At 45.9% G+C, this 14,997-nt stretch overlaps 1 protein-coding gene across 1 annotated transcript in view; it reads right to left on the bottom strand.

Moving 5' to 3' along the window:
• Positions 1 to 788: 788 nt before the first annotated feature.
• Positions 789 to 14,997, bottom strand: part of CACNA1I (calcium voltage-gated channel subunit alpha1 I) — a 60,108-nt gene continuing 45,899 nt past the window's right edge. The window contains exons 24-29 of the mRNA XM_084643430.1: positions 14,493 to 14,822; positions 13,187 to 13,333; positions 5,892 to 6,008; positions 4,969 to 5,134; positions 3,638 to 3,834; positions 789 to 1,597 (exon numbers count right to left, since the gene is read on the bottom strand). Coding sequence (XP_084499556.1) covers positions 890 to 1,597; positions 3,638 to 3,834; positions 4,969 to 5,134; positions 5,892 to 6,008; positions 13,187 to 13,333; positions 14,493 to 14,822 — 1,665 coding nt within the window. The 3' untranslated portion in view covers positions 789 to 889. The remainder of the gene's footprint in view (positions 1,598 to 3,637; positions 3,835 to 4,968; positions 5,135 to 5,891; positions 6,009 to 13,186; positions 13,334 to 14,492; positions 14,823 to 14,997) is intronic.

Below are 14,997 nucleotides of genomic sequence, written 5' to 3'. Positions count from 1 at the left end.
TCTTTCTTTTTTTGGAATAAAATAAAAAGACAAAACCAAAATAAGTAAATAAATAAATAAAATAAAATAAAACAAATCACACCATTAAATGAACACATTCAGCAGGTGCCATGTTGCCTCCATCTCTTCCCTTCCCGGAGCATTCCTGCTGCGTTCACACACACTCATCAAAGTAACAAATCACTTCCAATGCTCCCCCTCTGTTTGGGTTTTCCTGCTGTCTGGGCCTGATCTTCAGTTGGGGTCAACTTGCATTTCTCCACTGAAACCAAAGCTATACTGATTTACTCCAGCCGCGGATCTCCACGGAGCTCTGCCGATTTACACTGGCTGAGGAGCCAGCCCAGGATCATTCATTTTCAAAATGGAAGTATGAATGATGAATGAAATTCTCAAAAACAACCAAACCCTCCTTGGGTTCTCATCTCCTTTCCCCCTCCCTGTTCAAAATGAACGTCCCCAAGTCCCCCCACCCTTTCCCCTGCTTAGCACTTTCTGGAAGTCATAATCGCTCAGTAAAAAAAATAAATAAATCAATCTCTTTCTCTATGTATATGTATATAACTAAATGGCTGCCACCCGGGCAGGAGTTTGGCTGGTGGGCCCAGACCCTCCAAGCCCGCCGGTGCCCTCCTCATCCCTGTGGTCTCTGCGGTGGGGCTCCCCGTCCAGCGCGTGGGCGGGAATGTTGCCATATTGCTTTCGCTCTCTCACACCTCGGAGGTACAGTACCAGAGTATTTACTAAATACATATTTATATATATATATATATATATTTATAGCTTGTGTTTACGTGTTTCTTTTTCCCACAGTCCTTTGGAATTGCTGCTGGGAAATGGTAGCACAAGGCGCGCCCTTGCCCACGCTGCTCACTCCCCTCCCTAACCCTCATCTGTTCCTCTTGCTGACTCCATTGCCCAGCTCCAGCTCAGAAGGGAGTGGGGAGCTGCGGTCTGCCACCCCCAGTTTATCGGGGCTGTCCGACCCCTCATCATCACCCGGTGAGGGGGTGTCCTTGCAGAAGTCCGTCACCCAGGAGGGCATGGAGAGGAACCCCCGGGGGTCAACCGAGTAGAACGGCTTGGCTTCGTTGGTGGTGGGCCCTCGGGAAGAGGGGTTGGCGGTGAGGCTGCTTGTGCTGTTGCACTTCTTCACAAGCGCCCGGCCTGGGGGCGGTGGGGGTGGGGAGAAAAGGGATGTCAGGGAGAGGCTGCTGAGGGTCTCTGACTGCTCGCTGTTGTTGCCACCCCTCAGGCTGCTCCCCGCGCCCTCCTCGTCAGAAGGGTCCATGGAGTCATGATGAGTGCACCCAGGGCTCGTGCTCCCTCCGCTGCTGTGGCTCCGCTGATGCCGCCTGATGCTCTGCAGGCTGAATATCCCGCGGCCCCGCAGGTTCCGCCGCCGGGAGGCAGGGGAAAGTGGAGCTGCCATGGTTCTTTGGCTGGCAGCCGTTGGCATCGGGCACAGTGCCATCGGGAGGTCCAGGGTGCACTGGGGTGAGTCGCTAAGGTTCAAGCTGTCCTCCAGGGTGGTCTGCAAGCTGCCTTCTGAGCTACTGCTCCTGCTGTCATCGAGGGAGGTGTCGCTCTCCGTGGCCTGAGAGAACAATATGCAACAAAGGGAAAGCTTTCAATCTCAGTTCCTAGCATCTGGGGCAACAGGAAATGTGGCAAGAGTTACAGTCCACTTGGAAGGGCTCCTATAAAGCACCAGTTAGATGGCCTGAACATCTCTGACCCTGTATTCAGCCTCTACAGGTGCCTTTGAGCTGTGGGCCCATCTGTTCCATTGTCACCATCAGGTGGTAAGGTCACAATCGGAGCAGGGCAGAGAAAGCTAATTCTATTTCATGACGGATGTTGGTATTTCGAAATTTGGTTTCACTCGGATTCGAAATAAAACCCAAATATTCTGAAATTCTCTGCCAAAGGCCGTGGAGCCGGGCTCTGGGGCAGTCCACCTGGAAGGTTGCCCCAGGGGCATATGCCCGGCAAACCCACACTGCTGAGGAGCAAGGGCTCACAGCTCCCTGTCAGCCTGCCCTGCTGAGGAGCTGGGTGGGTGTGCTGACTGGACACAAGGCAGGAATCTGTCAGGACTGCAACAAAATCAACCATCTCCGCAGAACATTTTGGTTTTGATGAACTGGCAAATTCTGATGAAAAAATGTTGGATCAGAATTGTTCAATAAGGTGATGTGGAGATAGGGGAGAGCCCCAAGGGAGGGGAAAACAGCCTTAATTTCTCTGTTTCGTTGGTCTCCTTTGTTATTTCACATTTTAGTTGTTTATAACAAAGGGCTCTGGAGACCTCAGGGTTTATCATAGGTGAATTAAAGGGTGTCTGATTTTCTCTTCCTCTGGAATGGCCCAACCCTTCTTCAACTTCACTGTCCTGCAGCCCGGAACATGAGCCATTCAGGAGACACCTTAGCATAAGCACAGCAGGGAAGTCCCCTGGCTTCTCCTTTCCACCACCTGTGTTTCTCAAATACATTTTATTTCCCCTCCTCTACTCTGTTCTCCCCAGTCTCCTAAGTGACAAACAGCAATATCTACCTGGGAGATAGGGGCCAGATGGGATATGAACACAGACAAGGCCAGGGACACACAGTTCATCTGGATGGGATACAGACCTAACAAGCATCGTGTGTGTGGGCATGAAGAAAGGTCCATTCCAGTTCTATTCGGACTTCATTGCCCCTGTTGCTTGGGCCCTGTGAAAAACATCTGGCTTCCTACCCACCTTCTTTAACTCCTGCTGAGACTATTTTTATGTGTTGAACCCAAGGGCAAATGCCCTCTCTGTCACCAGACCAAGTCCTTAAGTGGAAAGTGTTCTGCTGCCATTAGCAGAATCAGCACCAAACCTAGAAACAGGGGTGTCTGGCACTACCTCTTTATACTTGCCATCCAAGCAGCAGGAGCTTGGGAGGCATGGCTGAGGAGCCAGTGTGAACTCATGCCTACTTGGATCTAGACTGAGGCCGTCAAGCTAACTTGCGACCCAAACCAGGCCAGTGCATGTTTTCTGGAGGCACAGGGCCAGTGCCTTACCTACTGTTCCGCCCAGCTCCTCCTTCCCTAGTACTCACTATGAATAAATCTTCAACCTAGTGTACTTTCTGTTCCCAGTAGTGATCTAGCCCTTTGAGCCCCCAGATCCAGTGCACTCTAGGCCACAGTTGCCAACTTTCACGTGGTAAATAAGCACCCCGACTTTCACAATTAGCCAAGAATCAAGCTAATTGCATTTCAAAACAAGGCCAAAACAAGCCAATCCCTAAGAACCCCAACACTCTATGTGACAAAATCCCCCAGCGTGCAGCCTGGGACTATGGTGGGCCTGCTGTGCACCCCAACTCTCTCCCCCCTTGCCCCTGCTTGCCCCATCCTTGCCCCTGCTTGCCGGGAGCCTATCAAAAAAACAAAGCAACAAGCTACAAGCCAAAAACTAGCCAACAAGCAACTCACAAGCCAATTAAGCCAAAAACAAGCCCAATTTCTGTGGGTTTTTTTGCGGGTTTGGCATGTCTGCTCTAGGCCCTTCTTCTCTCTCTCCTCCCCTCAGCTCCCTCTTTGTTTGGATATACATGAGGAGCCCCTATCATGGATGGATGGGAAGCAGGGCCCTTACCTGGTGGAGTAGTGAGCAGTTCACACTTGGGGATCGCAGTGATGCCCATGAACCCTGCAGAGAGATTTTAGGAAGGCTGCCTGGACAGGAAACCTTCTCCTGCCCAGTCTGGGTGGCAGAGATGGCTGGATGGAAAAACTCTGCTGGTACAGGTAACAGTGGCCTGGACGTACCTGGAGAAAAGGGTCCGGGGGGAACTGGCAGAGTGGAGGAAGGAGATGGAATGAAAACAGAAAAATAAGACCTCAAGAGTCCATTGATCCACTTTGGAGTCTCTGTTTCTACCTAGGTAAGGGTCCTGTAAGCCCTCTAAACTGAAGGTGTTTAGTGACACGTACACCCAGGCATGGATCCGGAGTGCTGGGTGTTCACACATTCCACTGATCCTGCTTTCCACATAATTACTGGAGTTAGTAACAGACTCAGAAGCACTATCAGAGCTTGGATCAATAGCCCAACAACGAAATGGAGAGCAATATGCCCCTCCCATAAATGTCCTTGGAGAAAAAGGCGGAGACATGATAGGCCAAATTTAACCCACGTGCAACGCCACTAAAGTCCAGGGACTTACAGCTGGGCTCCTGCGGAGTAGTAGAAAAGGGAAATACACAAAAAGGTGACTGGGGAGCTCACTGACCCCATAAGGCCAGAGGCATGTGCTCAGGAGTGGAATTAGGACTCTTGTTTCCAAGGCAGATGAAGGTACTGTACGGACCCTAGAGCTAAGGAGCATGGCCTCAGGAGATGGTGGCACTGTCTACACTACAGAGTTAGCATGGTTCATTCACCTGATTGCTAGCTGACGTGACACTGGTTTTGAAGTCTTTGGGCTCATTCTCATTTGCATCCTGCTCCAGCTGTCCAAAGGGACCTTAGTGTACAGGAGAATCATGTCCTTTAAGATTGTGAACATCTGTCTGTCTAGGGCAACTCCAAGGAAAGACAATAGTCACGACAGAAGGTGCCAGGGAAACCAAGCAAGCACCACACTAGTGCTTAATTTGTGCCAGGGCTTGCCAGGACTGAACCCCAGCACCTCTAGGTTTGGGAATTCATAGTCCCAGCACCTCTGAGCTTGCCGCACCAGTTATGAATGTAAAACAATTGCTTGAGCCCCGGCACCTCTTTCATTACAAATTAAGCCCTGCACTACACTGAGATTGTCAAACTGAGAGTGAATTCTTCTTTAGTGAAATCCCGTATCATATCAACTGTATTCCTGACCAGAATAAAGCAGAGCCAGGTCAGACTAACTGAACCAGTCTGCACTGTCAGCAGAGCTAGCATCAAATGACCACACTGTCCAGGAGAATGGAGGGGACTTTCTTTACCTTGATTACTCTCATGCTTCAGCCAGGACTGGACGGGGTTGAAAGGGATTTTCTCCATTTCACACAAGTAACCTTCTGGAGTTGGAGAAGCACCTGTAGTTGTTAATGGGAAGAAACATTCCCCCAAATCTCCCATGCCCATGGAGTCAGGGCTGTTCTGGCCATTCTGTTGAAAAAATTAAAGAGATATCCTTTGTGAAATTAAAAATCACATGGATGGGGTGAAGCTCTCCGAGCAAGCTCTGGAGATGGGGTGGATTCTGAAGATACCTGAACAGTGCACATTCATGTTAGCAAATGGACATTCCAAAGAGTTACAGCCCCATCCCCCTAAACATATTTCCAGTCAAAGCAAGCCATTGATCGTGGTGAAAGGAGCTGTCGTTTGCACCCCTCTCCGTGTTGTCATCAGATCTGTCTGAGTGATAAGTTTCTAGGGGAGGAGTTGCTGCTAAGTGCCTGGCACTCACATTCTTCATGGGAGTGAAGTGTGATCAGCAGGGGAATACATGGCACTCCAGGCTGTGCTGGGACAGAGGTACAGAGTGTGGCACATTAAGAGAAACATGTACCCGATCAGCAGGTGCTAATGGCCAACGGATGTTGTGGTCCTGTTCCAAGATGCAGGCCTCTCCCATGGTTTGTGCTGTGTACACATAAGTTCTGTGATGGACCCTGTCTCAGACAGCATGGAGAAGTGAAGAGGAGAGGAGATACTCACCCCTTGTAACCTCCTCCACTGGGAAAAGCCAGACCTTCACGGGATTCACTCCCATGCCCTGAGTGAGGAACGGGTTCTTGCCAAAGCACTGCTAGGAGGAATGGTGGCTCTTTCAAGGAAGGACATGTCATTCAGGACCTGGGAGGATGCGCACTCTTCCCACTGTGTACGCATATATCCCACATACCTAGGATGTTCCTACCTTGGTCTCCTTAGAACTCAACTGACAGATGCTGCGATTGTCTAAATCATCCCCTAGCAGGATGGAAGAAGACTTGTCTGAGTTGAGGGATAAGCCTTCCATTTCAGCCAGCTGAACCTACAGGAGGAAAAAGAAGCGGTCACAGGATATGGCCTGAATCTGTTTCTCAACCACACCTGCTGTTTTAAGGCTGGATGGGTGCAGGGAGAGAGCCCAGACACATGAGATTGACTTATAAAAAAATTCCTTTATTTATACTATGTATTTCCTAACCTAGAGCTAGGCCTGGTGAGATGACCCACTTCTAGTAAAGCATGGAAATGAAGTCTGGGAGCTGCCAGGGACCAATCCAGATGATGGGTTCCCTAATCAAAACTCCCCTGGTGTCAGAGATGGAGAGACGAATCCAGAGTCTGTCCCAGGGTCAGGGTCTGGCACCAGGCTCCTCAAGCATACGGTTCCCTGAGCCAGTGCCAGGAAAGGACTTCCTTAGTCTGGGGATAATAGTCTGCCCCAGAGACAGAGAGTTGGGGAAGAGTCCTGTAAGGTTTGTTTACACCAACAATTAGTTCGTGGCAAGCTGAGGTGTGAATCTACCCTGCACTAGCCTTTGGCAGACAAACTGTCCCTGTGGACCTGCTGCCGTGCATTAACAGTTCATTCATGTGCTCTGATCTAGTCCTCTCTGACCTTCAGCAGGGTCCATGCAGATAGCCAGCCCACATCAGGCTAGTGCAGGGTTGATTCACACCCCACCTTGCTGCAAACTAAATGTTGTGTACACAAGCCCTTAGTCTGGCGACAACAGTGTGTGCTCTGACGCTGGACGAAGAGAAGGCCCCCTCAGTCTGGGGCTAACGAAGATTGCCCTAGTTAAATAGTGTGAAGGCTCTTTCATGCCAGGGATAGTCATGCCACCTTCAGTCCATGCCAGTGTCATGCTTTTGACTCTCTTTCACCTTAACTACTATAACCTATTCCCTTCTGGCCTCTCTGCTTCTTCCCTCTCTCACCTTTAATCTATCCAACACCTCAACTAACATCATCTTCTCCTCCCTGTTGCTTTATCTATGGCACCCCGTCCTCCATTCCCTTCATTGGCTTCCTCTTTCTTCATCAGGTGTAACAAAGCCCATCATTCTCAGCTTTCAGACTCTATACAGCTCTGCTCCTGCCTACATCTCTGTTCATTTCATCCCCATCCCATTTTACACCCTCCCCTCCTCAACCTTCTCTCCTTAGTTCTTCCTTTGCCTCCTCCCATTTACATCTCTCCTCTACACTTGGAAAGCATCTCCTTCTTCCTAGCAGCCTCCCTCTCCTTCTTCAAACATACTTCCTTCACTCAGGCTTCCCTCACTGATCTCTAGAGCAGAGCTAGCTCCTACTGCTGCACCTGATCCTTTATTGTTGTTGTAACCGTCTTATTTGGGGCTGCATGCTCCTCAGGACCAAGATCTTGTCCTCCTGTGTGTGTGAACAGACCATGTGCACCAGTGCCACTATGCGAATAAGAGTAAGATGATGGTGATATGGCTCCTTCAGGCTGGAAGTTTAGCAGTCTGTGCCAGCGTCAGTGATTGGAAGAGGACTCCTTCAGAGTGATAATTCACTTGGAATAATCAAAAGAAAAAACCTGAGCTAGATTTTTGAAGAGACCTGACATCCATAGCCATTAGGTTGTTCCAACACAAGAACTCCATGTGGTATACCTGTTCAGATTGCTCAAATACAAAAGCCACCAACTCTGAGCGTTAACAAACTCGGAAACCCACAACTGCATTGTGTCAGACATGCTACTCAGCAACCAGTCAACAACAATTTAAGGTCTAGAAAGCACAGTCTGAATCCGGCCCCATTCGACACGTGTGCTCATCCATGATGTATAAGCAAACATTCCACCAAAACAACCTTAACTCTGTCCCTATAGGCATGCAGGCATCAAATAGGAAAAAAATCTGAGACAACCTCCTTCAACCATAACAAAGCGTTTAAAATCATCAGTGACCACAAACACTAGACTACTTTACTCTTTGTTGAACTGTTATTCTGCAAATCTGTCCACTTTGCAGTCTACACAGAAAGACATACTTAACAAAATCATAAATAGACAATAAGTAGGCTCAAAGCCATTGTTCACCATTTTTCATTGACAAACCCTGGGCTGCAGATTAAACACTCCATGGACCACCAATACACATTGCCAGTATGTACACAAACCTCATAAAGACAGAAAATGAAATGATAGAAATGACATGAAAAGAGACCAGCTTCGTGGTGAGGAAGGGTCTTCTTATATTTTAATATTACAACTTCTATAGACTACAGATTACTTAGAACTCTCCTGACTAAAGTTGACGAAGTAAACATGAAATTGTGACAGTGGGCTTTCGCTTGACAGAGCAGAACACTTAGCAGTTTCCACGATATGCATCTGAGGAAGTGAGCTGTAGCTCACGAAAGCTTATGCTCTAATAAATTGGTTCGTCTCTAAGGTGCCACAAGTCCTCCTGTTCTTTTTGCACATACTTAAGAACTTTAAGCATGTGTAGTGTTTTGGCTGGATTGAGCTGGAGCATTTAGCACATTGCTGGATCAAGCTCTAGATAAGAAGGGAACAAAGAACTGAAGGCTTTTGGCAAGTGTTGTCATGGGGCAGGTTTCAACCTGTTTTGGCATGGTGCTTCCTTATAATTGTCATGAAGCACACACATGTTGAATAGGGCCAGATGAAGAATGTGCTCTGTCTACATAAATTTTGATTGATTACTCTACAGTGTGTTTGAAATGTCTGTGTACATCCTAGATTTTTAACGTTAGAGGTAGTGGTGGTTGTATCTGGACAGCCTTCAGTGTTACACAGCATAGAGTTCTTCTGGTGGAATTTCCTTGTTGTTTTTCACAAAAGTTTTATACTATGTAATTATGGATAAAAAATCCTGATGCATATATCTGGTTAAAACGTTGATCTTTAATCTTACTTTAATGTGATTTAGAAAACAAAAATATCTAAATTTTAATGCTAAATTGTTCCTTCATGAGTTGATCAATAATTTCCTTTAAATTCCAGTATGTATTTATATGAATCAAAAATAGCAACTTTGGAAGATAATTTATAATTCTAAAGTGGTTATTGGAACTTTTTTAAAATTACAAATCAATTCTTTCACAGTTGTTTTCACTTTCCCCATTTTTAGCACAAGTTTTTTTATTCCTATTTTTCTTTTAATGTAATTTTTTTATCTTTTAAAAATAAATTATTATAGATTGTGGTTATCATTCTGGCTAACTGTGCTTGCCTGTGCATTTTTTTATGAAATTGCGGTTTTCTTTCCTTTAATATTTCAAAATACTATTCTTGTTGGTTTTTTAATCCAAATTTTGTTTTGTGCTCTCTTGCATCTTCCTGTATGTCATCTCAACCTTAACTCCACCTTAACAAAGGTTTTGTCTAGAGAGCACCTGTGTTTTTTTTAACAGTTTGACATGGTTATGACATACACAGGGAACAAGACAGGCAGACAGGAGGAAACCTGCTGAAGCTCCTATGTTCTGATAGGAAATGGGACCAGGTAAAACCAGGAGAACTGCAGGGCACTGGGAACCATGAGGAGCCAGAGGTCAAAGAACTCTGTGGAGTTGAGAAACTATGCATGACCTTGGTTTCCCAGCTATCCTCTGGAAATCACCTTCCCACTATTCACCAGCCTTTCCTGCTTTCCCATGCTCCAAACCTTGATTCCTGCTTCTTCTCCCAGTCTTGCATCCCTGTGGACCTTCTGAAGTCCACAGAATCTGCTGCAGACCTTAACAGGTCTGCAGGAACCATCGACCCAGTGTCAGATCTACTAATGTCCACAGTAGATCCTTAAGACTTCAAAAAGTTTGCAGGGAAGAATATCTGGGACCAGAAGTTGGAATCAAGGTATGGAACTTGGGGGAGCTGAGAAATAGGGGGCAGATGACTCAAAGAAAGACCCAAGTGGGGCCAGAGAAATTCTGCTGAGCTTAGAAGCTTTGCTGACATGCTGAGCTCAGGTAGGCGTGGGATATTCTGGGGACCCAAAGGATGTCTGGAGGGTTAGCGGGAGTGCTCAAGGCTACTGCTGATTGTCACCTACCCATAATTCAGCTGCATACAGCACATACATAGTAATGATGCTTATGAAAGTCCAGGATTCATCATCTTTCTCTTTAGCCCTATTACTTTCCCCTTCCCTTGACTTGGATTCTAAAGTTTTGTTACCATGGGGGAAGATGTCACCACAAGTACCCTTTGTGGTTGTGAAAAGTCTGCCATCCTACCCCTTGATGGTGGTATGGTGATTTTGCTGCCTACCTTCCTGCATGAGAGGGTGAGAAAATTCTCCTGCCACCTGCCTCCCCACGCATGATGCTGAAGATTATGGCCAAGATTTTCAAAAGCAACAAGTGATTTTGGGTGCCCACCTTGGGATGCCTTAAATGGGCCTGATTAACAGAAAGTGCTTAGCACTCACTCTCTAAATATCAGGCCCCTTGAAGGGCCTTGAGTTGGTCAGCCAAAAATGCAGGCACCCCAAATTACTAGTCACTCATCAAAATCTTGGGTATACCACCACATGCCCCCTGTGGATGAGGGCTTGAAGACTCGGCAATTGGAGAAGAATAGCAGCATCCACCTATTGTTGCCTCTGAGGAAGACTCATTGAGAAGGCTATGGCTGGGAGGAGAAGGCCTGGTGCCTTGGACCCAGAGGCATGGAGCCAATCCATTGCTCTCTTTATGTACAGAGGACAGCGTAATCTACCAATGAGAACTCTTGACACTCTAACTTTGCTAACTAATTTCAACCAATAAAACTGTAGAATGCAAATTAACTAGACAGGGAATGGTGAGGATTGGTTGTGTTACCGCTGGTATCACATTGACAATATATAAGAATAACCTGAGCTATTGACACAACTCTAACCACAATCATGACAGGTAGGTACAACAGTTGTTAAAAATTTTCCTTAATTACAGCCTAATTTCTTTCAACATTTTCAGTGAGTTTTAATGGAAATTCCAGAGGTTTAGGGAAGGATTTTCAAAAGCACCTAAAAGTGATTTAGGAGCACAAGTCTCACGGAAAGTCCATGGGACTTGTGCTCCTAAGTCCTTGATGTGATTTTGAAACTCCCATCCTTAGTAAGAAGCCGTTTTTAGCTAGAAGGATCCCCTCCAAAAAAAAGAGACTCAAAAACTTCCTTAATAAGCTAATTTTAAATTCATTTTAACTAGGGCTGTCAAGTGATTAAAAAAATTAATCACAATTAATCGTACAATTAAAAAAATTCATTGCAATTAATCGCGCTGTTAATAATAGAATACCATTTATTTAAATTTTTTGGATGTTTTATACATTTTCATATATATTTATTTCAATTACAACACAGAATACAAAGTGCACAATGCTCAGTTAATATTTATTTTTGATTAGCACTGTAAAAAACAAAAGAAATAGTATTTTTCAATTCCCCCATTGCAAGTACTGTAGTGAAATCTCTATCAAGAAAATTGAATTTACAAATGTAGAATTATGTTAAAAAAAACCCTGCATTGAAAAATAAAACAATGTAAAACTTTAGAGCCTACAAGTTCACTCTGTCCTACTTCTTGTTCAGTCAATCACTCAGACAAACAAGTTTGTTTACATTTGCAGAAGATAATGCTGCCTGCTTCTTCTTTACAATGTCACCTGAAACTGAGAACAGGTGTTCACATGGCACTGTTGTAGCCAGCGTCACAAGATATTTACGTGCCAAATGCACTAAAGATTCCTGTGTCCCTTCGTGCTTCAACCACCATTCCAGAGGACATGCATCCATGCTGATGACAGGTTCTGCTCGATAACCATCCAAAGCAATGCAGACTGACGTATGTTAATTTTCATCATCTGAGTCAGATGTCACCAGCAGAATGTTGATTTTCTTTTTTGGTGGTTTGGGTTCTGTAGTTTCTGCATTGGACTGTTGCTCTTTTAAGACTTCTGAAAGCACTCTAGTCCCTCTCAGATTTTGGAAGGCACTTCAGATTCTTAAATCTTGGGTCAAGTGCTATAGCTATCTTTAGAAATCTCACATTGGTACGTTCTTTGTGTTTTGTCAAATCTGCAGTGAAAGTGTTCTTAAAAGAAACAACATGTGCTGGGCCATCATCCGAGCCTGCTATAACATGAAATATATGGCAGAATACGAGTAAAACAGAGCAGGAGACATACAATTCTCCCCCAAGGAGTTCAGTCACAAATTTAATTAACACATTTTTTTTAACAAGCATCATCAGCATGGAAGCATGTCCTCTGGAACGATGGCCAAAGCATGAAGGGGCATATGAATGTTTAGCATAGCTGGCAGGTAAATACCTTGTAATGCTGGCTACAAAAGTGCCATGCGAATGCCTGTTCTCACTTTCAGGTGACATTGTAAATAAGAAGCGGGCAGTGTTATCTCCCGTAAATGGAAACAAACTTGTTTGTCTGGGCGATTGGCTGAACGAGAAGTAGGACTGAGTGGACTTGTAGGTGCTAAAATTTTACATTGTTTTGTTCTGGAGTGCAGTTATGTAACAAAAAAAATTTACATTTGTAAGTTGCACTGTCACAATAAGGAGGTTGCACTACAGGACTTGTATGAGGTGAATTGAAACATACTATTTTTTTTATTTGTGATTTATAGAGTACAAATGTTAGTAATAATAATAATATAAAGTGAGCCCGGTACACTTTGTATTCTGTGTTGTAATTGAAATCGATATATTTGAAAATGTAAAAAAAAAATCCAAAAATATTTAATAAATTTCACTTGGTATTCTATTGCTTAACAGTGTGATTGAAACTGCGATTAATCGTAATTATTTCTTTTTAATCACGATTATTTTTTTTTTAGTTAATTGCGTGAGTTAACTGTGATTAATCAACAGCCCTAATTTTAACTCAGACTAATTAACAGATTTACTTGAAAATCCCTTCTTTAAGTGAAAAACTGAATGCCAACTGGAGAGTCTACTGTACCTCCGCAACGATATATCCACCTCTAGTTCACTCTCTCCTGTCATCCTTCCTGGTACAACTGCCTTTCCTTCCTGCTTTCCACCAGTACATACGTGTCTCCCATTGCTTAGGAGGACAGGCCAATATCATAAATTCACTGTAGTAACAAAGGTCAAAGCTTCTGTCTAAACAATCTATGGAGCGCTCCTCAGGAAAACCTCAAGGGTATGAGCATGTGTGTGTGTATTTGGGGGTTCCCTCCCCATCCTCGCACGCAGGTTACCTCTTGCTTGTCATGGTTACACTTCTCGCACATGGCCGGCGAGGAGTAATGATGGAAGACGGAGCCCGATAGGTTATCGATGATCATTAACTCCCCGTCGAAGGAGTCCTTAATAATTAAAGAGACACTGTCCAGCCATAAGTTCTCCTAGGGGACAAGAAAGGGGGAGGATGGGAGAAATTATTTAAAGAACCCAGAATTTTTTGCTTTAATGTGTTGTGTGAATTGAGGGCCAGATTCTGCCACCCTTACACAGAGGGAGTAGCACTTTACTCTATGAGCAACCTTACTGAAGTCAGTGAGGCTGGTCGTGGAGCAAGGTGTCACTTGATGGTGACAGAATACAGCACTTAGGGCTTGTCTACACTTGAAACACTACAGATGTGCCACTGCAGCGCTTCAGCAGAGACCAGTGGATTACAACCTGTAGTCCACGGACCCCTGGGGGGTCCTCAGACTACGTCTAAGGGGTCCACGAAACGTTGTCATTACCGTAGAACAGTGGTTTTCAACCTGTGGTTCACAGACCCCTGGGGATCTGCAGAGTATGTCTACGATTTCCAAAGGGGTCCGTGCTTCCATTTGAAGTTTTGTAGGGGTCCACAAATGAAAAAAGGTTGAAATCCTCTGGTGTAGACACTACCTATGCTGACAGGAGGGGTTCTCTCACTGGCGTAGGTAACCCATCTCCCTGAGAGGTGGCAGCTTGGTCAGTGGAAGAATTCTTCCATTGACCTAGCATTGTCTATGCCGGGGGTTAGGCACAGCTACATTGCTCAGGGGTGTGGCTTTTTCACACCCCTAAGCGATGTAGCTGGGTTGACTTAGCTTTTTAGTTAGACCAGGCCTTAGTGTTCATGTGAAATGGAGGGACTAACATCACTAGTTGCCATTGCAGACAGGCACTGCGTAAGCTTCCCTTCCAGCTCTGCCAATGCATCTCACTCCTGTACTGCACCATCTCCTGCTATTCCAATCCTGAGCTTCCCACACAAAATACTCTGCTAATGCACCTTAATCTTGACCTGCAGCACCCCTCCTATTGTAATCCTGAGCTTCCTGCACAGTTCTGACAATGCACCTCCAACCTGTCCTGCAGTACCCCCTGCACCCCTTACTCTTCCAGTCCTGGCCCCACACAACACCACCAATGCACCAGCACAACCCAGTTCACCCAAGCTAGACCTGAATGCAAACCAGTCACCAGTGTGTATCCCATTACTAAGCCCTAAATCATCTAGTCTGCCCTCCTTCTCCCCACTCCAGCCTGCTGCAGTTTTGCTGGTAAGCATAAAGGATTACCCACCTGTGCTGGAGAGAAACATCTCATGCACAGACGTCCTTCGGGGTCCACTCTCCCACCTCCTCCACCTCCTGCTCCCTGTCCAGAGCTCGGGGAGCCCACGGTGCGGGGGCAGAGCCCGTGTGCCATCTCGAGCTCAATCTCGGCATCCATTTCTGCGTCCTCCTGCGCCTCCTTGTTGCTGTCGTCGAGGTGTTTCATGAGCACAGCTACCACCACGTTGATGAGGACAAACTGGGCTGTGAGCACGAAGCTGACAAAGTAGAGTGGCGAGATGAACTGCAGGTTGCTGAGGCAACTCCGGTCATCATGGGTGCAGTCCCGCAGGGTATCCTTGAGGAAAGGGCAAGTGTGAGAGGAAGTGGTGGGAAAAGGGAGGGAAGGACTAGAGTAAGAATTTAAATTTGGCTGCTCCCTCAGTAAAAAAACACAGAATCCAATGCCAGGCAGGACTAAGGTTCTCCAATACCCAGTGCTGTCTGAGCATCTGGGATCCTCCGTGCCCGGT

Source organism: Lepidochelys olivacea (genome assembly GCF_965140295.1).
Source record: "Lepidochelys olivacea isolate rLepOli2 genome assembly, chromosome: 1".
Lineage (NCBI taxonomy): Eukaryota > Metazoa > Chordata > Testudines > Cheloniidae > Lepidochelys > Lepidochelys olivacea.
The sequence above is the reverse complement of the archived record's forward strand: the minus strand, read 5'-3'. Positions and strand labels throughout refer to the sequence as shown.